The sequence below is a fragment of the Phyllostomus discolor genome, chromosome 1, assembly GCF_004126475.2.
Source record: "Phyllostomus discolor isolate MPI-MPIP mPhyDis1 chromosome 1, mPhyDis1.pri.v3, whole genome shotgun sequence".
Classification (NCBI taxonomy): Eukaryota; Metazoa; Chordata; class Mammalia; order Chiroptera; family Phyllostomidae; genus Phyllostomus; species Phyllostomus discolor.
Window position 1 is genome coordinate 53,531,578 of NC_040903.2, and position 25,151 is coordinate 53,556,728.

General features: G+C 36.4%; 1 protein-coding gene and 1 pseudogene across 2 annotated transcripts in view; one reads left to right on the forward strand and one right to left on the reverse strand.

The window, feature by feature from the left end:
• Nucleotides 1-12,084: 12,084 nt before the first annotated feature.
• Nucleotides 12,085-25,151, reverse strand: part of RAB18 (RAB18, member RAS oncogene family) — a 31,207-nt gene continuing 18,140 nt past the window's right edge. Inside the window, exons 4-7 of one of the 2 annotated variants that reach the window (XM_028505824.2) lie at nt 18,048-18,120; nt 15,898-16,016; nt 15,758-15,824; nt 12,085-14,016 (exon numbers count right to left, since the gene is read on the reverse strand). In XM_028505824.2, coding sequence (XP_028361625.1) covers nt 13,841-14,016; nt 15,758-15,824; nt 15,898-16,016; nt 18,048-18,120 — 435 coding nt within the window. In that variant the 3' untranslated portion in view covers nt 12,085-13,840. The remainder of the gene's footprint in view (nt 14,017-15,757; nt 15,825-15,897; nt 16,017-18,047; nt 18,121-25,151) is intronic. The other variant, XM_028505825.2, reaches the window with a different exon arrangement.
• LOC114491411 lies at nt 16,402-17,159 on the forward strand (annotated as a pseudogene).

Here is a 25,151-nt window from a genome sequence, read left to right on the forward strand (position 1 = left end):
CCAACACAAGGGACACTCCTGGAGGACCTGTCAGGTGATCAGGAAGACTGTGCCACTAAGTCCCAAAGAACGCCTACTACGTAAGGGCACCCTACCAAGACCAGGATTAATAGGAGGGCTAGTTGATACAAATAAACCTACATAAAGGAAGCCAATGCAAGGAGATACAGAACATGCCCCAAATGGAAGAACAGGAGGAATGCCTAGAAAAATAATAAAATGAAATGGAGGCAAGCACTCTACCAGTTATAGAGTTTAAAATAATGGTTATAAGGATGCTCAAGCAACTTAGATAACATCAACAGCATGAAAAAAAAAAAAACAGAAACCATAAAAAGCACCAGTAAAAAATGAAAAACACAGTATCTCAAATGAAAATGCAACAGAAGGAATAAACAGTAGGTTAGATGAGTAGATGATCAAATCAATGATTTGGAAGACAAGGGAGCAGCAGCACACAATCAGCAACAGCAAGAAAAAGGAAGCTTAAAAAAATGACTTTAGTTTAAGAAACATTGGGGACAACAAGAAGTTTAACAACATCTGTACCATAGGAGTACCAGAATAAGAAGAAAGAGAACAAGGGAATGAGAACGTAATTGAAAAAATAATTACTAAAAACTTTCTACCTTAGTAAAAGAAAATGACATACAAGTCCAAGAAGTGCAGAGAGTCCCAAACAAGATGAACCCAAAGAGGTCCACACCAAGGCAGAACATAATTAAAGTGGCAAAGATGAAAACAAAGAATCTTAAAAGCAACACAGAAAAGATAGTTACTTACCTACAAGGGAGCTCCCATAAGATTCTCAGCTGATTTCTCAACGGAAACATTTCAGGCCAAAAAGGATTGGCACAAAATATTCAAAGCAATGAAAAACAAGGACCTACAACCAAGACTACTTCACCCCACAAGGCTATCATTTAAAGTTGAAAGAGAAATAAAAAGCTTCCCAAACACGAAAAAGCTAAAGAAGTTCACTAATAGCACACCAACATTACAAGAAATGTTAGAGGGTTTTCTCTAAAAGGAAAAAGGGAAAAAATAAGGAAGAGGTAAATGGTTATAAAGAAAAAATGATAATAAATATATATCTATCAATAATCATTTTAAATGCAAATGGCTTAAATGCTTCAGTCAAAGGTATAAGGTAGCTGAATGGGTGACAAAACAAAACCCATATACATATATATATACATATACATATATGCATACATATACATATACATGCTGTCTACAAGAGAACCATATACCTTAGAGCAGAAGACCCATATAGACTAAAAGTACAGGGATGGGAAAAATATTTCATGCAAATCAAAATAAAAAAATCTCTAGGGTAGCAACACTTATATCAAACAAAACAGACCTTAAAACAAAAATCTATTACAAGAGGCAATGAAGGACTCTATATAGTGATAAAGGGGATGAATCAATGAAAAGAATATTAACACTTTTAACATTGTGCACCCATCACTGGTGCACCAAAATATATAAGGCAAATCCTGAAAGACATAAGGGAGAGATCAACAGTAATACAGTCATAGTAGGGGATTTTAACAACACACAACATCAATGGATAGATCTTCCAGAGAGAAAATCAACAAGAAAACAGCAGCCTTAAATGACACACTGAGTCAAAGGGATTTAAGTATTATTATAAGAACACTGCACCCCAAAACAGCAGAATATACATTCTTTTCAGGTACATATGGAACATTTTCTAGGATATACCACATGTTGGAACACCAAAAAGTCGCAATAAATTTAAGAAGATTTAAATCATATCAAGCATCTTCTCTTACCACAATGGTATGAAACTAGAAACCAATTATAAGGAAAAAATGTGTAAAACACACAAAGACATATAACATAAATAACATGTTACAACAAATGGGTGAAAACTGATATCAAAAAAGAAATCAAAAGATACCTTCAAATGAATGAAGATGAGAACACAACAACCCAAAATCTGTAAGACACAGAGAAATCAGTCATAACAGGGAAATTCATAGCATTACAGGCCTATCTCAAGAAATAAGAAAAAAAGCTCAATTAAACAATCTAACTTCACACTTTAAGGAACTTAAAAAACAACAAAGATGAATAAGTAAAAGTAAGGACATAATAAAGCTCACAGTGGAAATAAAATAGAGCCTAAAAAAGCAACACAGAAGACCAATGAATCCAAGAGCTGGTTCTTTGAAAAGATAAACAAGATTGACTTTAACCACACTCATCACAAAAAGAGAGAGAGAAAGAAAACCCAAATAAATAAAATCAGAAATGAAAGAGAAGTAACAACTGACACCAAAGAAATACAAAGGATTATTTAAAAATATGAACTATATGTGAACAAATTGGACAATCTGGAAGAAATGGATAAATTCCTACAATCATACAATCTTGCAAAACTGAATCATGAAAAAACAAAATGTGAACATACCCATTTCAATTAATAAAACTGAAGCAGCAATTTAAAAAACTACCAACAACAACAACAACAAAAAACTGGACTGGGCAGCTGTATCAGTGAATTTTACAAAGCATTCAAAGAAGAACTAATACCTCTACTTCTCAAATTATTCCAAAAACATTCAAGAGGAGGAAAGACTCCCAAGCTCATTTTAAGTGGACAGCATTATGCTGATTTCAAAACCAGATAAAGACATCACAAAAACAAATAATAGGCCAATATCCCTAATCAACATAAATGCTAAAATCCTCAACAAAATACTAGAAATCAAATCCAGCAGTACATTAAAAAGATCATTCAGCATGATCAAGTGGAATTTTTTTCTGGGGAGGCAAGGCTGGTACAATATCCACAAAGCAATAAATGTAATATACCACATAAACAAAATAAAGAATAAAATCACATGGTCACATCAATAGATACAGAAAAAGCATTTGATGAAATCCAGCACCCATTTATGATAAAACCTCTCAGCAAAATGGGAATAGAGGACACATACATCAATGTAACAAAGGCCATATGTGACAAACACACAGCCAACATGACACTCAATAGGCAAAATCTAAAAGCGCTTCCCTTAAGATTGGTAACAAGACAGTGATGTGTGCTTTCATTCACCACTCCTATGCCATATAACACTGGAAGTCCTTGTTAGAGCAATCACACAAGAAAAAAATAAAAGGTATCCAATCTGGAAAGGAAGAAGTAAAACTATCATTATTTATAGATGACATTATACTGTGTATAGAAAACCCTAAATATTCCAACAAAACCAACTATAACTGATAAATTCAGTAAAGAAGCAGGATAAAAAAATAAATATCCAGAGATAGATCGCATTTTTTTACACCAATAATGAATTATCATAAAGGGAAACTAAGAAAACAATCCCATTTACCACTGCACCAAAAATAAAATATCTAGGATTAAATTTAACCAAGGACATAAAAGACTCATACTTGAAAAATTTATAAGACACTGAAAAAAGAATGGAAGAAGATACAAATAAATAGAAGCATATATCATGCTCATGGAATAGTTAAGAATTAACATCTTTAAAATGCCTATGCTACCCACAGCAATCTACAGACTCAATGCAACTACTATCAAAATACCAATGACATATTTTATAGAAGTAGAATAAATAAACCAAAAATTTGTATGATACCACAAAGACCCCAAATAGTAACAGAAATCTTGAGGAAGAAGAATGAAGCTGGAGGTATTATGCTACCTGATATCAAATTATACTACAAAGCCACAGTAATCAAAACAACATGGTATTGACATAAAAACAGATGTATAGATCAATGGAACAGAATGGAGAGCCCAGAAATAAGCCCATAATTGTAGTTCAATTAATATTAGACAAAGGAGGCAACAAAATATAGTGGGGTAAAGACGGTCTATTCAATAAATTATGTTGGAAAATTGGACAGATACATGTACAAAAGTGAAACTAGACCAACTTCTTACACCACACACAAGAATAAACTCAAAATGTATTCAAGACTTAAATGTTAGACTCCAAACCATAACACTACAAGAAGAAAACACAGACAGTAAAATCTTGAACATTTATCTTAATAATATACAGGGTCTGGCCCAAATAACACCCCTTTTATTACAAAATCTTTTATTACAAAATCATAAGCATATAATTCTGTAACATAACAATATCACACTCAAGCACACCATATGACATTTTAGGTGAAATGTTCAAACTAAAACTATAAACTACTACACCCATATGTTTACCCTACCAACCACGCTCAAACAGGCATTACTTCTGCCAGAGTCTGTATTTTCTGATATAGCTCCTTGGGCAAGAAAAACAAAAGAAAAAAGAAAACAAATGGGACTACATCAAACCAAAAAGTTTTTACACAGCAAGGGAAACCATCAACAAAATGAAAAGACAACCCACTGAATAGGAGAACATATTCACCAATGATACATCTGATAAGGGGTTAATATACAAAATTTATGAAAACCTTACAAAACTCAACAGTAAAAAAATCATGAACAATCCAATTTAAAAATGAGCAGAGGACATGAATAGACACTTCTCCAGAGAGGACATATAGATAGATAGCTAGTAGGGTATGAAAAGATGCTCAGTATCACTAATCATCAGAGAAATGCAAATTAAAACTACAATGAGATAACACATCACAAGTGTCAGAATAGTGTCATCAATAAACAACTGCTGGTGAGCATGTGGAGAAAAGGCAACACTTTTGCACTGTTGGTGTGAGTTCAGATTGGTGCTGCCACTATAGAAAACATTATGGTGGTCCCCCAAAAAACTAAAAGTGGAACTGCCTTAAGACCCAGTGATTCTACATCTGAGTATATAGCCAAAGAAACCCAGAACTCCAATTGGAAAAAAAATATATGCACCCCTATGTTCATCGCAGAATTATTTATAATACCCAAGCTATGCAAGCAACCCGAGTGCTACTCAATAGACAAGTGCATAAAAACGCTGTGGTACATTTACACAATGCGATGTTACTCTCATAAAAAAGAATGAAATCTTACCCTTTATGACAACATATGGATGAACCTAGAGGGTATTGTGGTTAAGTGAAATAAGTCAGAGAAAGACAAATATTATATGACTTCACTTGTATGTGTAATCTAAAAATAATATAAATGAGGAAACAAAACAGAAACTGATTCGTAGATACGGGGAACAGAACAGACTGATTATTGAGAGGGGCAAGGGTGGGGGTTGGGTGAAAAGGCCAAAGGGGCTGAGAACTACAGATAGGTATTTACAAAAAGTCACAGGAATGTAAATTATAGCTTAGGCGACAAACCTGTCCTCCAACATCTCCCATCTTGAACAACTCTGTTCCTGACCAAGTTGTCCGTGGAAAAAAAATCTCGATTGTTGAACAAAACTTTGGTTCTCCATCCCACAACCCTTTCATGCTGATACCTGTTATAATCAGTCACATGTCTCTCAGGTGACAATGGACAGAATGCTTGAATATGAGTCAGCTTATTGCCAAACTGTGCATTGTTAACATCTCAGGAAACTGTGCTGTGCATTTTTTTTTTTGCTTTTGTTGCTACTTATTATGAAATATGTACAGAAAGTCATCATGGTTCCTAAGGAGGTTAGTGACAGCAGCAAAAAGGAAAGTTGTGAGAACAAAAATAGAGCTTAAATAATTGCAAGTACGATTGAGGGGTTCACCTGTTGATCCGCCTAGAGTATGGAATGGTGCAATTGACTAACAGCACAATTTTCCAATATAAAGAAGCCATCAGTAGTGCTGGTGTTTGTAAGAGTGTGGGAGTGCTCACAAAACAATGATCACAGGCCACTGAAGAGGTAGAAAAAGTGTTGTTGATTTAGATAAAAAAGCAGATGGCTGGCGGTAGCATCTTGGAGGCAATATGTGAAAAGGCGAAGACGCTGCGCACTGACCTCCTGACAGACAGACACGCCTGGAACAAGTGCTGAAAGTGACTCAGTTAAGGCTCGCAGGGGCTGGTTTGCTAAACTTAAGAAGTGGCATTCATAGTGTAGTGAGACGTGGAGCAGCTGCCAGTTCTAACAAAGCAGTTGCTAATTTTGTGACAGAATTGCAGTATGCAGAGGCTGAGGGATTTTCTCCCCTAACAGGTGTTCAATTGTGATGAGGCAGGTGTCTCTTGGAGGAAAATGCCAAAGAAAACCTAGATAACACAGGAAGAGCAGTTACTTACCAGGACACAAGCCAATGAAGGACAGGCTGACATAATTGAGTAGGAATGCGAGTGAGAACTTTAAATTGAAGCCTATAGTTGTCTACCATTCTGAAAACCCAAGAGTTTTCAGGAAAAAAAAATGTCATAAAAAGCAAGTTGAGCCCTAGCTGGTGTACTGTGTATTTAGCACCCACCTGTGAACCAAAAGGTTGCAGGTTTGATTCCTGGTCAGGGCACATGCCTGGGTTGCAAGCTAGGTCCCCTGTTGGGGGTATGAGATAAATGTTTCCTCCCTCTCCTTCTCCCTCACTTCCTCACTCTGAAAATAAAAATCTTTTTAAAAAGTAAATGGAAGCTATTATTAAAACCAACAAGTTGAATGTGATGTAGGGGGCTAACAGTAAAGCTTGAGTAACCAATTTTTATTGAGTGGATTCAGGAAGTGTTTGCCCCGAGTGTGAAGAAATACTTCCAGGAAAAACAATCCCTATTCAGGGCACTTCTTGTAAATGGACGATGCTCCTGCCCACCCTGCAGCCCTGGAGGCCCAGTTGGTGGAGGAGTGGAGCCTCATCACTGTGCCCCTTAACACAACTCCTCTCAGCCAGCCCCTGCACCAGCAGGTCATTTCTAATTTTAAGAAACTACACAAATGTACTCTTGGAGAGGTGTTTTGAGGTGACTTCTGAAAGCAATTTTAACCCTCAGGGAGTTCTGGAAGGAATATTTTACTATCCTCCCGTGCTTGAGGCACACAGACAAAGCATGGGGGGAAGCGTCTTCCAGGACCACGCAATCAGCCTGGAAGAAACTGTAGCCTGAGTCTGTCGCTGAGACTTGGGGGCTTTAAGGATGAGCCTGTCTGCTGTGGAGGACGCTGGGTCCCTGGGCAAGTCCATGGGCCCTGACACGACGGTGATGGCGGGGAGGCGTTGGTGGAGGACCCCACACTGAGCTGACCACAGAGGAACTCCAAGACCTTCAGAGGGGGCAGCAACAAATGGCAGCTGGGGAGCCTTCTTCGGAGGCGGAGGAAAGGGAGGATATTCCTACTTCACTATCAAGGAAATGCTTGGGAAGTGGGGAAAATGCAAAGTTTTACTGAGAAATATCACCCTGATAAAGTAGCAGACCATGGGACAAACTTGTCCAGTGACAACACAGTGTTTCAATTCAAGCAAGCTATAAAACTCAGGCACAAACATCGCTGGACAGGTTTTCAGTGAGATAGAGGCCGAGTGAGCCCGAGGCAAGGTCTAGTGGAGGAAAAGGACAGGAGAGAGGAAGAGCCCCAGAGGAACAGCGACCTGATGTTTTTATGAAAGGGGCTCCCCTTCCAAACCACATCACCCCTCCACCCTCCTCTCCATCTGCACTCATCGCAGCTCTCAGCACTAAAGGTAAGTTCAAGTGTGTATGTAAATTTTTTTATTGTATATTTCATTTCCTTTCTGTTAAATTTTCACTTACATTTCATGTTCTTTTTGTTTTTAGAGTGTTTATGGATTTAGCAGTGCATTAGACATGTGAAAAAGAAAGGTTTAAACAGAATCATTTGGGAGTCTGGAATGGAATAATTCAATTTACATTATTTCTAATGGGAAAAAAATGATTCAGTTTTTGAACAAACCACTTCCCAAACAGCTTTCCAGAATGAATGAAGTTCAAGAACCACTGTACAGTCATAACATTGTAATAACTATGTGTGGTGCCAAGTTGTGTACAGGAAATAACAAGCAGAACACTTTGTAATATATGTGATTGTTTAACCACTGTGCTGTACACCTGAAACAAATATAAATACTGAATATACATTGTAATTGGAAAAAAATACACTTTAGACAAGATTTATTCTAAGAATGTAAGAATAGTTTTGCAAAGGGAAATCTTCAATGTAATTCATTACATTAATAAACCAAGCAGCAAAACTATTTGGTTATATTAATACATGGAAAAAAAACAGAAAAAATCAGCTTACACTTGAAGATTGAAGTCAAATATTGAAAGAATGAAGACAAAACTATTTTCTAAAATATTAAAGACTACTTCTTAAAGTAAAAAAAATAGTACATTAGAAAGAAAATACTAAAACTACTGTTGTAACTCAGATCAGACAAAATTACCTTTACTCAGAGATATTACTTTGAACCTAGAAAATAAGAAACACTAAAAAGATATTAGCACTAATAATTTGGTAAGATGCTGTTAATAAAAATACGTAACTAATTTTTCTCTGTAACAGAAAAAGATAAATAGCAAAGCTTTTAAAACCTTGATACACCATAGTAACAAAAATGATAAAACGCCCAGGAATACATGAACAATTATAACTAAAAGGTATATTATGAAGAGAGTCTATCATTTTATTGAAGGACATGAAATAAGAACTGAATAAATGGAAGGACAAGCCATGTTTCTGGATGGGAAGACTTTTTAAAATGTCTGTTTATAATCTAATACTATATAAATTTAATATAGCTCCTGTCACAATTCCAAAAAGCTTTATTTTGTAACTGGATAAAATGACTGCCAAATAAGTTGTTATAAAATTAGTACTGTATTTTGAAAGAACTTGATTTACAAATACACCATAAAACCAAAATGATTGTGATTTTGGCAGACTGCATTGGTAGAACAGAACAGAATCTAGGAATAATTCAACTGTGTTATCCATTGATTGAAGAAACATCCATGATCCATCTAACAATTTGGCATCCTCACTTCTAACTACCTTTTCTTCCACTCCACCTCAAGCACCTACATAAGCACCTATTCCATTCCCAAAATATGTCAAGAATCTTTCCAACACTGCCCATCTTTCCAACTTGCTTGCCTTGGTGTATGGACCTTCCAAAATATTGGACCTTATTAGGAAAGACCATCCTCTGGTCCTAAAATAGGGGTCTTTAAAATCTCATGTATGAAGTTAACTCATTTACTTTTTTTTTAAAGATTTTATTTCTTTATTTTTAGAGAGGGAAGGGAGGGAGATAGAGAGAAATATCAATGTGCAGTTGCTGGGGGTCATGGCCTGCAACGCAGGCATGTACCCTGACTGGGAATTGAACCTGGGACAATTTGGTTCGCAGCCCGCGCTCAATCCACTGAGCTACGCCAGCCAGGGCTTTCATTTACTTTTTAATTTGTTTTTATTTTACTTATCTTCAGAGAGAGGGGAAAAGAGAGAAACACAGATGTGTGAGAGAAACATCAATAGCTTGCCTCAGGCACACCTCCAACCGGGGACCTGGCTGCAGCCCAGGCATGTGCCCTGACTGGGAATCAAACCAGTGACCTTCAGTTCGCATGCCAGTGCTCAATCCACTGAGCCACACCAGCCACGGCTGAAGTTATCTCATTTATATGTATATATCCACACAGAAATATAAGTAAACTCACTAAAATACTAAGTTATTTATGAGTAGTAACTTTTCAAGTGATAGTCATCCCATATTGAACCTGCTGTACAAAGAGCCACTATATGTACACTCACACAGCATACATTTGGTTATAAGAAAAAAGAAAATCCAACTCAAAATGGCTTAAACAAAAAAGGAATTTATTGGCTCTCATAAGAGAAAAGTCTACAAATAATTTGCCTTCGGTTCCAATTTGATGGAGGTTCCAGACTGCTTCAGGGCTCCAAGCTCGAACCCCTCTCTTTTTCTTGGTACTGCCCTCAGGCTGGCTCCTTTGTGTTAGATAACTGGGCCGTGTCAAGGTCAGATATGAAGCCTCACATCACAGTTCCAAGCAGATGTCTTTGCCAGCAGTTCCTGAGGCAGCCTCAGCAAACACCTAGTCTCCAAGTAGCTTGACGTCTCCTGCCTATCCCTGAACCATTCACTGTGGCACTGTTAAAAGTAACTGGGCTCACTCTAAAGCTGGAGGCATGACAATCCCATCCAAACCACTTGCCTGATAATGGGGAGAGAGTTATCCAAAGAAAAAGCGGGTGGTCTTGTGAGAGAAGGAAGTGGGTGCTGGATGGGCAACCACAGCACGCATGAACAAGAAACTTACCCAATAAAATATGAAAAGTGCTCAATCTCATTAGTATTCAAGGAAATACAAATAAAATTACATAATGTGTTGCTTATCAGGTTAACAAAAACAGAAATATTGTTTGTGTATGTGAGAGAGGTGGGGAGGAGGCAGGATTGAGAAGAGGAGCTTACACTTCTATTGGAATGGTGTTTGTGTACAGTTTTAACAAAAAGGCACTTAAGCAAGGTTTATACCTGGATTAGAAATGTTACTGGTTGCTAAATATAAAACAAAAAGCTAGCAACAAATAGTAAAATTTAAAGCCCCACAATGTTACAGAAGATGACTACTTTTTTCCCTCCTCCAACCTGATAGATGTTTCCATTTTGGAAAAAAAAAATCAGAGATTCCTGGGTAAATCTATATTCCTTAGCTCCAAGTCTTGACTTGGCCTATTTCTTGCTATTCTCTTCTTTCAACATTCCTGGACAAAATACAGGATGAAGTCTGTAGTTAATTAATGTTGGCATGGCTGGGGTCAGAACTAGTAAAATGTCTTCTGAAAACTGATTAAATGTTTTACCCCATATCCAACTAGGAAAAAAATACATGAAGGGCAAAAAAACTTCCTAATACACACATACATGAAGGACAAAAAAACTTCCTAAGTTGAAATATACCCCAAGACATAGAAGCATAATGCCTGAATACAGAGAAGACTTACCATCTAGATCTACCTACACAATTACTCCAGTTCACTTGAAAATTAGAAAAAAATATACACTAAACTGTATTTAAAGATGCTATGGCAAGGAGGTAGGTCTGTGCCACCCCACAAGTAGAATCAGTAGCAGCATAAGAAGGATGCTCTTATGAGCTCTGGGGCCAGCCCCACGCTTTGTACAGAATCATGTATATTTCTTAAGTATGCATCAAAATGAAGTCCGATTTCACTGACCACAATTTGAAAGTCAACACCAAGGTGAATTTGTTGATGACAATTAAGCACTTGAAATGAAAATACCCCCAGATTTCCAATTTAAACTAAAGGCTGTTCCTAGGTTTAATTTTTCTCGAATCCAATTACAAATAGAAAGTTAAGGCCATAAGTCCCCTGACTTTGTACTATTTGAAGTCAGGGATTTTCATTCCAGTCTGAGAAGATAAAAAAACTAAGATACAACCTCCTCCTCTATCTTAACTTTCTGGTTAAATGACTTACATGGCTGGCTTACATCAAAGGGATTTACTCTAGAACCAAACTATCTGAAAAAGAATGATAATAGGGAACTCTCTGAACTCTGTGTTAATGACAGCGAGCTGGTACCTAGTCAGAGCAGAGGGAGCGGTGGTTAAAGAGCATGGACTCAGCAGTGAAGAGGCTGTGACTGAAATCCAGCTCCATCACTGATCAGCTGTGTGATCTTGGGACCTGACCCAACACACCTGTGTTTCATCATCCTCATCTTTAAAATGGGCATAATAACAGTACCACCCAGTCTCTTCCCGTTGCTGTGAGGTTTCATGAGATAATCTAGCACCACACAGCAAGAAAACGTTCAATTAATGCTATTACTTTTAATATAATTTGAATAGCTATTTGTTTCGGTCTATGTCAGTACTCCTAGAACACAAACACTGTATCCTAACTGTTCTAAATCTGCACCATCTGCAAAAAGTACTTTAAAATGACTTCAAGTGATTGGAAAAGAAAAACTAACAAAGTCCTTCCTGTGGCTAATAATTGTAGATACTATAACACTTCACTTAGAAAACCTCCACTGTGAAACAATAAGCTTGCAACAAAGTAGTAAAGTGAAAGCCATAGAATACAACAGAACTTGAATGACACTATATTCAGAAGTTTCTCAGCTGATGAAAGCAATAGGGAAATGTATAATACTTCCTGCACAAATGTGTCTAGGGAAAGCAGGCTATATTTATTCAAAACTATAAAAGGTTACAGTGTAAATCAAACAAAATTAGTTTTTAGAAGTTAAGTGACTCGTATGTATCCAAATTCTGACCAAGGCAATAATCCAATGTACAGAAAGGTTATATAGCTCAAGAAGCAAAAAGCAACAAACAGAAACATGTTGTCAATATAGACACTACATGAATATACAAATCTATAGTTTTAACATAACATGAACAAATCAGAAGTACATGTGTTGGCTATTTCCAACATTAAAGCAGTAAATGTTTTTAAACTTGGTAAAAAACATACATACTGTATAAAACCCTTAATCACACGTAATGAGGTCTACAAGTGTGAACCAAGTAGAATGTAAGGTTTTCTTATGTGAAGATGGACATTTTAGAAAGAATCCAACTTAAAGTAAATCCATTATCATCACATGTATTGTAAAGGTGATTCACCAAAATGCTTATTCTTTGTAACTGCATACAGGCAACAAAGTGCCCAGGAACTTGTATTATTTCTGTATTATAGTGACTTGCCCAAAAAGATAAATTACTTATTTGGGGACTTAAATAGCAGACGTCAATGTGAATTAAATAACATATGACTAAAAATATATATATAATGTACAAGAGCTAGAAGTTAGAAACCTGAATACTGTGGCAAAGATTTATTAGTCTGTACAAGTTGGTTTTGATAAAATATTGACTACTTGTTACAATAAATTACCAAGATTTTTGTTGCAACAGTATTTTCCCATACACATCAAAATCTGGAAGCAAATTGTCATTTAGTGTTTTTCCCCCAACCCTCAAAACACAGGCATAGGTTCTGAGTATCAACAAGTGATTTATGGAAGTCACAGACACAGCTATCATAAATATCACACAAGCTACAATGGAGGTACCTGGACAAACACCACCAACATTTACAGCAAAACGTGTTGGTTTAAAAAGTGTTAAGTACTAACATGAGCTACATAAACACACTATTCATATCCTTCTGAAACCAGAGTAAGGGAAAACCTTATTGCCACTCTGCCAAACATCACATAACTAAAAATCCTGCTCAAAGGGTTGTGAATCCAATGTACACATATCACAGAATTAAAACTCCAGTTAAGCAACTGAGCTACTCATTGAAGTAAATTAAAAAGACCAAACTTCTTTAACATATCAATGCTATTTTAGAAGCATCATTAGAACAGAGATTTAATTATAAATTGGCCTGGATTGCACCCTGTAAAAAGAACTTTGCTTAGTTCTAAAAGAGAATCTGTCAACAGACATCTTAGGAAAGCTGTGGAATCATGCTCTTTTTTATTCCTGAAGAAATTCACCAGATTGGATGATACTGCAATCTCCCAGTGGTTCTAGGAATTCTACATATCAATTAATTCAGTAATTGATAGGAGTATTTAGGCAAAAAGAAGACCAAAAGTAGACTTTGTTCTCAACATATTATAGGTGGATTTTTAAAAATCACATGATAAATGTAAATCATAAAATCAAGTGTACTTATAAAGGTACACCAGTTTTATGTTACATAAAAAAACTGCAGACTGCAAACTGTGCATGCTTACCATAACATTTTACCTGGGAAAGCCAATGAGTGGGATTTCTTGTAAATATTTACTGCCATGATACAAAACAAATATGTGCAAACTGCAAGGTCCCTAAAATAGCAGTTAGAGTTTATATACAGAAAGATGTCACTATCTGATCAAATATGCAAGAGATGGCGTTTCCCAGAGTTTATAACACAGAACAATAACCTCCACAGGCTCCTCCTCCGTGGCCTTCTTCCCTGTGTGACAGTTTGACTCCTTTATTCTGGTTCTCACTTTCCCACAGTCCAGGCGTCTGAATGATCTTTTCAACAAGTTCCTCAAAGGCACACTGTACACCATCACAGGTTTTTGCACTTGCCTCTGAAATTCAAGAAAAGGTGTCATAGTACATTCCTTTCCAGTCACACTCCTACATTTTCCTGTGAAACTATCATGGCATAAATATCAGCCAACAATATATAAAGATATAAATATAATTTTTCTTAAATACAAATGAACAAATTCCCCCCATATGTTTAAGATTAGTGAATCTCCCCCAACTCTCACTGGCTGTCAGCTGTACCATCAAAGCATCTCCCAGACCTGCCAACTTTCCACCACTCACCACTGCCACCTGCAGTCAAAGCCACCAGCTTCGGTCATCTGGGCTATTATAAGAGAATAACTAGCCACTTGTTTCTGCTTCTAATGGTTCATTTTCAACACAAATGGGCCCCTTTCCCCCCAACTTTTTTTAAAGAATATGAGATCACAGCACTATCCCCTTGCTTTCTACCACACTTAGAATGAAATCTATTTCTTACCATTTCCTGTGAGGTCCAGCGTGACCTTTTTTAAACCTTACCCCCCATTATTACCATCCTTCCCCCCAACACACATTGCTCCAGCCCACAAGCTTTCTTCCTTTTTCTTAAATACACTAAATTGGTTCCAAAGTCAGGAAATATTTGCTGTCCTCTCAGCCTGAGATGCTTTCCCTCTAGGTCTTCATAGGAGTGATCCCTGCTCAAACGGCATCGCCTTGAAGAACTTCCCCTAATCAGTCCCTGCATCAGTCATTCTCTGTCCCCTTACAATGCTTTACTTCTTCATAGCATTACTTATTTAACTGTTTCTCATACTTGAACGTAAGCTCCATAAGGGCAGGGAGTTTGTTCATTCTATTCACTATTATATCCTCAATGTTCAATCAATATTTATTAAGTAAACTAGCAAATATTATAACAAAAGGATACCCAGTAAGTAAGCAGTAGAGGTAGAGTACAGTTCCTTTCTAAAACTCCCTACACCTCCCACTTGTGCCACCCTGCTTCTGCCTATATACGATGTTCTCCTATATCCATTTCTGGGTTCCTAGGCAATTCTAACACTGAAATAGGTAAGTCAGTAATTCCTATATCTAGCTTCACGTTAGAATCAACTAGGGTGGTTTTTATATACTGCCTCCTAGGTCCTCTTTCAGACCTGTGTGATAAGTCCCAGGGACCTGTACTTTTAAAAGGCAGCCCACTTTTATAGATGAGGGGTCAGGAAACTGTTTTTGTAAAGGGCCAGATTGGAAACATGTTAGGCTTTGTAGGCCGTATAGTTTCTGTTGTAACTCAGCTCTGCCATGAACCCTGAGGCAGCCATGGATGACATGTAGGTGGCTGGGCATGGCTGTGTTCCACAGAAATGATGGGGCCAGATCTGGCCCCTGCTGTAGTTTGCCAACCCTGTTCCACCACACTTCTGAAATATTAGTGTGCATACAAATCACATGAAGATTTTTTTTAAATGAAGATTCTAATTCAGAAAATCTGGTTACAGCTTGAGATAAAGCATTTCTAGCAAGTTCCCAGGTGGTGTGACTTTAGCACTGGGAGGCTGGCTTTATTGAGTGGCATTATACCCTGACAGGAATGACTCCATTTGACTTCATATAATGGATCCTATTTTTTCTTACAGAAGGAAAAATAAAGAACCTGATTCTATAGTTACATTTTATACTGTGAGATAACTGTGAGCTAAATATACATCATGTATAATTTATAAAGAGAAAAATTAACAGAAATTTTAGTTTTAAATTCCTCATTAATAATGAAAGGATTCACACACCTACCTATAAATAACATGGAATGCTTTCGTGCAAATTTCAGGCCTTCACTTCTATCGACTTCACGATTTTCCTGAAAGACAGATGCAAAGACTAAGAAAAGCTACCAAAACATAGAGCCAAATGCCAAGTCTCTAACTTCTTACCTTATCAATTTTATTTCCAACTAGCATGTTTACTATGTCATTTCTTGTGCAGTATGTTTCCAATTCATTTAACCAGTTATCCAGTTTAACAAAGGTGTCTCTTCTTGTGACATCATAAACTGAAGTAAAAAAAGTATTTATTAAATAAGCATAAAAATAAGTAGCAATGACATCATATTTCTGATATGTAAATAGGAGCTAACACTATATAGATAGGTCTATTTTTAAGCCTTCGATGTTTAATCTTTAATGTCTACTGATCTAGATGGCAGGAACAAAGAAATTTTAAAAATACAAAATATATACACACATTTCAATTTTATTAACACACACTGTAAGAGGAATGAAATTATATCCTGTGTGATTACGGGAAAACTAATTTAAGTAAAACAGCTGCCCCCATCCCCATTCATAACAACAAAAAATGAGGTTTATCCAAAAACCAAGAGTTTAGGTTCAAATCTATGACAAAATACCAAAAATTTTACATGAATTTAAACATCCATGACCCTGCTAATTTGTTCTTACACAACCAGGATGTAAAGTTAGAAGATGGAATCCTGTTTTCCTCTGTTAATCACTTTTACATTATTTTGCACTATACTAAAGAGGTTTCTTAATTTACAGTATTTTCTAAACTTAGGAGATGCTAAAACCAAAACAATACGACTCACTGTCAAATTAAAAGAAATATAACCAAAGTCTCACAAATCATAATATAAAAGAATTCTCCCTACAAATGATCAATACTAATTTTAAACCCTTTCTCAGAGCACTAAGAACACACACTTTTCCGCAGCAGCAGCCAGGGCGTATCTGAGGTGCATGGGGTAGGCCCTGCTGCTCTAGGCAGCAGCTGTCAGCTCTGGAGGTTGCTGATCATTATGCAAGTCCCAGAAATGAGGGGGGTCTCTTGACAACACATCTAAAAATGCTGGAAGTGGATCTGTGGGGGCTCCAGCACATGGTGATGTCAGGAAATTACAGATTCAAATGGATTAAAAGGGGAAGATTGTGAATGCCAGGTTTAAATAATTTGGCTGTGGTTCTGCAATTGCCTCCAGGTCCTGGAGAACAGCTGAAAAGGGAAGAGAGTGGAGGAAGCCTTGACCATCAAAAACACAGATATGACCAAGGAACTCTGCCTTCTTCCCCTGTGAACCTGCACTGCTCCTTGCTGACTGAAGACACCATCAAGGCATCCCTGGCTAATTTACAAACTGAAACAAGAACCCAAGAAAGGGGAGGTGGAAAAGAAATGAGCCCTTGGGGAAGCTTCCAGCAGGACAATCATGGACTTGCCCACTTGCGGTGCAGTCACCCCATGCAGTCACTGGAGATTTCAAAAGCCCTTCCCACACTGCAGTGGAAGAGCTAGGAAATACCCACACCACTTGCTGTTCACATTGCGGCTCTAATGCAAGCAAAACACACGGTTTAATTGTTCTGAATCCTATGGTTTCTTTCAGCCCACTTTTATCACCCTAACCTAATTTGTGTATATTGTGAGTTGTATGTATGGCCTCAAAACTGAAATCAAGTGAAGTCTCAAGTTTTGACTGTGCATGAAGTGCACAAAGATCTATTTCAGGGAGGATTACCAATGGGATGCCTTGGTATGATTATTTGATAGAACCAAGTATTGTACATAAAACAGATCTGCATATATATAATAAACAAAAGAATGTAAGACCAAAAAAAGGACAAGCACTTTTCAATTGAGAACCCACATTTTGTCTTTAAAAATTCTGTGTTAAGTGCTTTGCACTATATTTTTAGGACTGATAAAATGCTGCTAACTAAAGATCAGTTTCTGGTAATATTCTAAGACCAATTATATGTGGACTAATCCCCAATTATTTCCTTATCAATATGTGCTTTTAAATGAAATAAATTTGTCTGATTTTTATTTTTTAATTGCTAGAAAAAGGGTTGAAAATAAATTTTTAAAGTTTCAATATTCATTAATATTAAAGTTAATACAACTTCAAGCTACATAAAAGATTTATAGAAAAATAAAACAAAAATGTATTGACCTTTACAGATAAGAAAAATCAAAAATTCCAGTAATAAACAATAATATTTTAACAGTATATTAAACAGTAATAATAAATGATAATAATAAACAGTATATTAAAGTAAAAACTTACCTAATATAACACCTTGTGCACCTCTATAATAACTGGGAGTTAATGTTCTGAACCTCTCTTGACCGGCAGTATCCTAAAAGTGACAATCAAGTACTATTAAATAAAATAAGTATAAATAACATTCAACATACTAATTTAAGAGCAGAAAGTAAACATTATTTAAAATAACAATGCACAAGAGCTCATTTAAAATTGAATTTAAATAAGATGTGTTCTCTTAATGAAAAATGTTACATTAGATAAAATTAAATACTGACTTATTTCTAGAAAATATGCAACTAGGTAAAGGTTTTCTACTATTTTGGCTTTAAGATTTTCATCACATGGAACCCACTTCATTGAAGGCATGGTTCTCAACTCTGACTGCAGAGTGAAATTTCCTGGGAAACAAAAACCATGAATGCCTGGGTCCAACCCACAAATATTCTGATTTAATTGGTCTAGGAAATGAGGGAAGTTTTTAAGATCTTCCCAGGTGATTCTAACATAGAGTCAAGGCCGAGAAACACTAATTTAAAGAGAGTCACAGAGGTGTCTTATTTTAGGCAAACAATTTTTGGTTGGATTTTTTAAAGTGTTTTCTATGTATCTTCTTTTAGGAAAATGCATAAAACCCAACCACTTCTTCTTTCTCATGCCAGGGTGATAAACATAAGATGTACACTAGCAGAAAATTAAGATTTCATGAGAAAGAATCCTCGTCTGCTTAGTCTCCAGTTTAACCCCAGTGCCTAGAGAAAAGTCCTGCATAGGATAGCTGCTCAACTTCTGTTAGGGGGAAAAAAGTGAAAAAACTAATTAAGAAGTTTCTACTGCCTGAATGGTTCCTTCTGGCTTCTTTCTACCATCCTTGGACTGACTGTGGCTTCCAGGTATCTAAGACTATGCAAAACAGCAGTTGGCAATCTGCTGCTTCAGGCCTCTACCTGTTTTATTATATAACGTTTTAGCAGCCAGGCCCATCCACTTATGTAATGCCATATGACCCAACTTAGGGTTGGACTAAATATTTACTATCCAGTCTTTTACAAAAAAGTTTGCACCAGAGGTGACAGGGGTTGGGGGGGCTGGGTGAAAAAGTTTAAGGGATTAAGAAGTAAAAGTTGGTAATCACAAAACAGCCACAGAGATGTCAAGTACAGCACTGGGAATATAATCAATAATATTATGATAACTATGCATGGTATCAGGTGGGTTCTAGAAATCTTGGGGGGAACACTGCATAAAGTTTATAACTGTCTAACCACTAGGCTGTACACCTGACACTAAAACAAAATAATAATGAATTTAAACCATAACTGAAAAATAAAATTAAAAAAAAGGACAAGTCTATAGTCTGCTAATGTAAAGTACCCTAAAAAAAGTAAAGATGTATATTAAATGTCAACTGAGCTACCAGTTCCATTGTTGTAAATGAGAATTTAGCTAAGGAGCAAATAGAAGATCCTTTATATATAAAACGTGTTAATAACTTCTAAGAGGTCTGTAATATTGGAGAGAAATTTTAAACCATCAGTGACAGGCTATAGTAATACCTAGTTTCTTAGCCTGGCCAAAGTACATAATGCTTTAAGAAAATAACAATATGGCAGAGAGTGTTTGAGGTAATTTAAAGCCCCAGAAGAGGCACTTAGGGAAAGAACTCTCACACAGACCACTCTGCACACCCTCTGCTCTCCCACAGATAAGGTTACATGAATTCAGGATGTCCTCAGCTTTCCGATTCCCACCACTACAGAGATGCTCCCCACCATGTTGAAGTGAAAAAGTAGCAAATTAAAGTCAAACTTTCTAAAGAGATAAATGTACAAAAGAAAAAAATGATTTCTTTTTACAAAAATTCTCTTATAAACCTGCCTCTGATATTTAAAACTATTCAATTTGCATGTTTACTCAAAACAATACTACAAATTAAAAGCTGCATAAAGTGAAATTACTTTGTTATCTAAAGCAGATTATAATTTTAACAATATAATATAGGTCAGAGAAAGGATGAAGCATGAAATATTCTTGTCCCAAAACTTCTTGGTGTAACAGGAAAATAGTTATTCTATTTACATAGTGAAAATATTCATACTTTAATATATTAATTTCCAAAACTAGCAGAAAACATTTGAATAAAAATTTTGTTCCCTTTGCTCTTCATTGAGATCAACTTCAGTGACTTGTATGTTAGAAAAAAATTAAGAAGAAAACATCAGAACACTTACATAGTTACTTGTTATTTGGTATAAAATGCTTCCTAGGAATAGTGTGCCATTCAAAGAATGCCATGATGATGAATGAGATCACACAATGCATCAATATTGTGGTCTCAGTCTGTAACTGATGCCTAGACTGCCCTTAGTATTTAACCACCATGTTGAAGTATGCCTCAGTTTGACGGTAGCTGACCAGTTCTAACATTACATATCATGTTATAAAAATATATTTACGTATTTATCATAGTATATGGAAAAATTAGATATATAAAATAGTACATTTTTATCACATATATGTAATATATATCTAACATACTAGCAATCATATTTAAATAGACAGACATGAATAGGTAGGTAGGTAAACAGCAGCAAGGGAGAGACAGGCAGACAAAGACACTAATTATCTTGGATGTTTCTGAAATTAAAGCTACCTATTCAAAATGAGGATAGTTTAAAGGACCTTTAGAACAATATGAAGTGTAACAGTGGTACCAAAAGAAGAGAGAGCAAGCAACAACCTATTTGAAGAAATAACGGCTTCCCTAACGTGGTAAAGAAAAAACACACGAGTCCAGGCAGAGTCCCAAACGGGATGAACCCAAAGAGGCCCACACCGAGACACATCATAATTCAAATGCCAAAGGTTAAGGACAATGAGAGAACCTTAAAAAGCAGCAAGAGATGAAGCTAACTGGTATGGCCTTCCATGGCCCCACCCACAATGTGTCAGTTGTAGATATGACCTGCCACCTAGAAAAACCTGTCTAATATGATGACACCAAGGTGGAATGAAACAGACATCAGAGGGCCCCTACTCAAGCATATACTGAATATATTGAGGACCAGGTTGTCTTCTGCGAATTTAACAAGTGAGATCCACTCCTCCACCTTTAATGCTGGGGCTAGGGCTGATCTCAATGACCACTTTGTCAAGCTCATTTCCTGGTATGACAATGAATTTGGCTGTAGCAACACAGTGGTGGACCTTATGGTCCACATGGCTTCCAAAGAGTAAGAGGCCCCTGGAACACCAGCCACAGGCAGAGGAGGAGATGACTTCAGCTGCTGGAGAGTGGTTGCCCTGTATCAACCTGCCAGCACACTGAGAATCTCCTGACTTCCAAAGTTTCCATCCTAGACACCCTGAAGAAGGGGAGAGGCTTAGAGAGCCCTACTTTGTCATGCACCATCATTAAAGGACCCAGCTCAATGCCCCTACTCCGCAAAAAAAAGCAGCAAGAGAAAGATGGTTAGTTGCCTAAAAGAGAGCTCCCATAACACTGTCAGCAAATTTCTCAACAGAAATATTTCAGGCCAAAAGGAACTGGCACAAATACATTTAAAGTGATAAAACACAAGGACCTCCACAACCAAGAGTACTTTACCCAGCAAGGTTATCATTTAAAGATGAAGGAGAAATAAAGGGCTTCTGAGGTAAGAAAAAGCTAAAGGAGTTCATTACCACCAAAGCAGTATTACAAGAAATGTTAAAGGGTCTTCTTTAAGAAGAAAAAGAAGAAGAAACCACAGAGGGTTACAGTTATAAAGAATAAAATAAATGGCAATAAATACATACCTATCAAGAATCACTTTATTCAATAATCACTTTAAATGTAAGTGGCTTAAATGCTCCAATCAAAAGGTAAGGGCACCCCTGGCCAGTGTGGCTCAGCTGGTTGGAGCATGGTTCTGTAACCAAAGGGTTGTAGGTTTGATTCCTGGCCAAGGCACATACCTAAGTTGCTGGTTTAATCCCTAGTCTGGACACATATGCTCCCCAGTCTGCGTGTGGATGCCAGGCAACTAATCAAATGCTTCTCTCTTGCATCAATGTCTATCTCTCTCTTCCTCTGTCCCTTCCTCTCTCTCGGGTAAGAATTTTTTAAAAAGGCATAGAGTAGCTGAATGAATAAGAACACAATACCCATATACATGCTGTCTACAAGAGATCCACTTCGGGGTATATGAAAGATACACACAGACTGTAAGTCAAGGAATATAAAAAATATTTCATGCAATTGGAAATGAAATAAGCTGGGGTAGTATATCATATAAAATAGACTTTAAACAAAAGGCTAAATAAAAAACAAAGAATGATACTACATAACAATAAAGGGATCAATCCAATGAAAGGATATAACCCTTATAAACATTTATGTACCTAACATAGGAGCACCTAAATATATAAAGCAAATCCTGATGGATGTAAATGGAGAGGCTGACTGTATCAGTCATAGTGGGGATTATAACACTCTGTTGACATCAATGGATAGATCTTCCAGACGAAAATCAACAAGAAAACAGCACCCTAAATGGTACACTAATGAGATGGTATCAATTGATACCTTCAGAGCATTTCACCTAAAGCAGCAGAATACAGATCCTTTCCAAGTGCACATGAACATTTTCTAGGATAGGTCACATGTTAAGACAAAAAACAAACCTCAATAAATTTAAGCAGACTAAAATCATATCAAGCATCTTCTCTGACCAGAATGGTAAGAAACTAGAACTCATAAGAAAAAAAATGAAAACACACAAACACTTGGAGGCTAAATAATATTTTACTAAACAATGAATGGGTTAAGAATGAAATCAAGGAAAAAGTCAAAATATACCTTGAGAAAAAAAGAAAATGAGAACACAAAAAACCAAAAATCTATTGGACCCAGCAAAAGCAGTACTAAAAGGAAAGTTCATAGCATTATAGGCCTACTATCCAGAAACAAGAAGAATCTCAAATAAACAATATAACTTTAACACTTAAAGGTACTAGAAAAAGAGCAACAAACAAAGCCCAAAATGGGTAGAGAAAGGAAATGATAAAGATCAGAGAATAAACAGAAAAAAAGTCTAGAAAAACACACCTCAAAACAAAAGATCAATGAAATCAATAGTAGGTACTTTGAAAAGATTAGCAAGGGTGATAAACCTTTATCCAGACTCATCAAGGAAGAGAGGACTCAAATAAATAAAATTGGAAATGAAAAAGGAGAAGTAACAACTGACACCAAAGCAATACAAATGATTGTTAAGAAAATAGTAATATAGTAATAGTAATACCTAAATGCCAAAAAAACTGGACAATCTGGAAGAAATGCATAAATTCCTAGAAACACACAATCTTCCAAAACTGAGTCAAGACAAAAATAGAAAATCTGAACAGACCAACTTCAACTAATGACTACCAACAAACAAAAGTCCTGGATCCAACGGCTTCACTGGTGATTTTTACTAAACATCCAAACAAGAACAAACACCTATACTTCTCAAACTATTCCAAAAAATTCAAGAGGAGGGAAGAAGCCCAAATTCTTCTGTCAAGGCCTGATAAAAAAACTACAAGGAAAGAAAATTACAGACCAATATCCCTGATGAACATAAATGCTAAAATCCTCAACAAATATTATCAAACCAGATCCAACAATACATTATAAAGATCATACACCACGATCAAGTGGGATTTATTCCAGGGATGCAAGGTTGGTACAATATCTGCAAATCAACAAACATGATACATCACATAAACAAAATGAAGGATAAAAATCACATGATCATATCAATAGATACAGAAAAAACATTTGATAAAATCCAGCACACATTCATGATAAAAACTCTCAGCAAAGTGGGAATAGAGGGATTGCACCTAAATATAATAAAGACCACAGGCAACAAACACATAGTCAATATCGTACTCAATGGGCAAAAACTAATAGTGTTTCATTAAGATCGATAACAAGACAGAAGTGTCCACTTTCACCACTTTTATTCAACATAATACTGGAAGTCCTAAACACAGCAACCAGACAAGAAGAAATAAAAAGCATCCAAATTAAAAAGGACAAAGTAAAACTGTCTTATTTGTAGATAACATGATACTGTATATAGAAAACCCTAAAAACTCCAAGAAAAAACTACTGGAACTGATAAATGAATTCAGTAATGCAGTAGGACACAAAATAAATACAGATATCAGTTGCATTTTTATGTACCAACAATAAACTGAGTGGGAAACTAATAAAACAATCCCATTTACAACTGCATCAAAAACTAAAATAAAATACCAAGGAATAAATTTAACCAAGGATGTAAAAGACCTCTACTTGGAAAATTATAACACACCAAAGAAAGAAACTGAAGAAGATACAAATAGATAAAAGCATGTACTGTATTCATGGATAGGGAGAATTAACATTATTAAAATGTCCATTCTACCCAAAGCAATCCATAGATTCAATGCAATTCCTATCAAACTACCAATGGCATGTTTCAGAGAACTAGAAAATACTCCAAACCTTTATGTGGAACCACAAAAACAAAAACAACAACAACAAAAAAACCCCTGAATAACCACAGCAATCTTGAGAAGGAACAACAAAGTTGGAGGAATCACACTACCTGATATCAGACTATATTAGAAGGCCACAGTAATCAAAATAGCATGGTACTGGCATACAAACAGACATATAGATCAACTGAATAGAAAAGAAAGCCAAGCCCTGGCTGGTATGACTCCACTGGTTGAGCATCATCCTGCAAACTGAAAGCTCGTGATTTGATTCTTGGTCAGGGAACATACCTGGGTTGTGGGTTTGGTCCCCAGTCAGGGCATGTGCAAGAGGCAGGGATTCTCTTTCACACTGATGTTTCTCTACCTCTCTTTGTCCCTTCCCCTCTCTCTAGTGTCAATAAAAGGAAAAATAAAAAAGAACAGAGCAACCAAAAATAAACCCACACCATTATAGTCTATTAATAGTTGAAGAAGGAGGCAAGAACATACAATGGGGTAAAGACAGTCTCTTCAGTAGATGGTGCTGGGAAAGCTGGACAGATAAGTGCAAAAAAGTGAAACTAGACCAACTTCTTATACCATACACAAGAATAAACTCAAAATGGATTAACG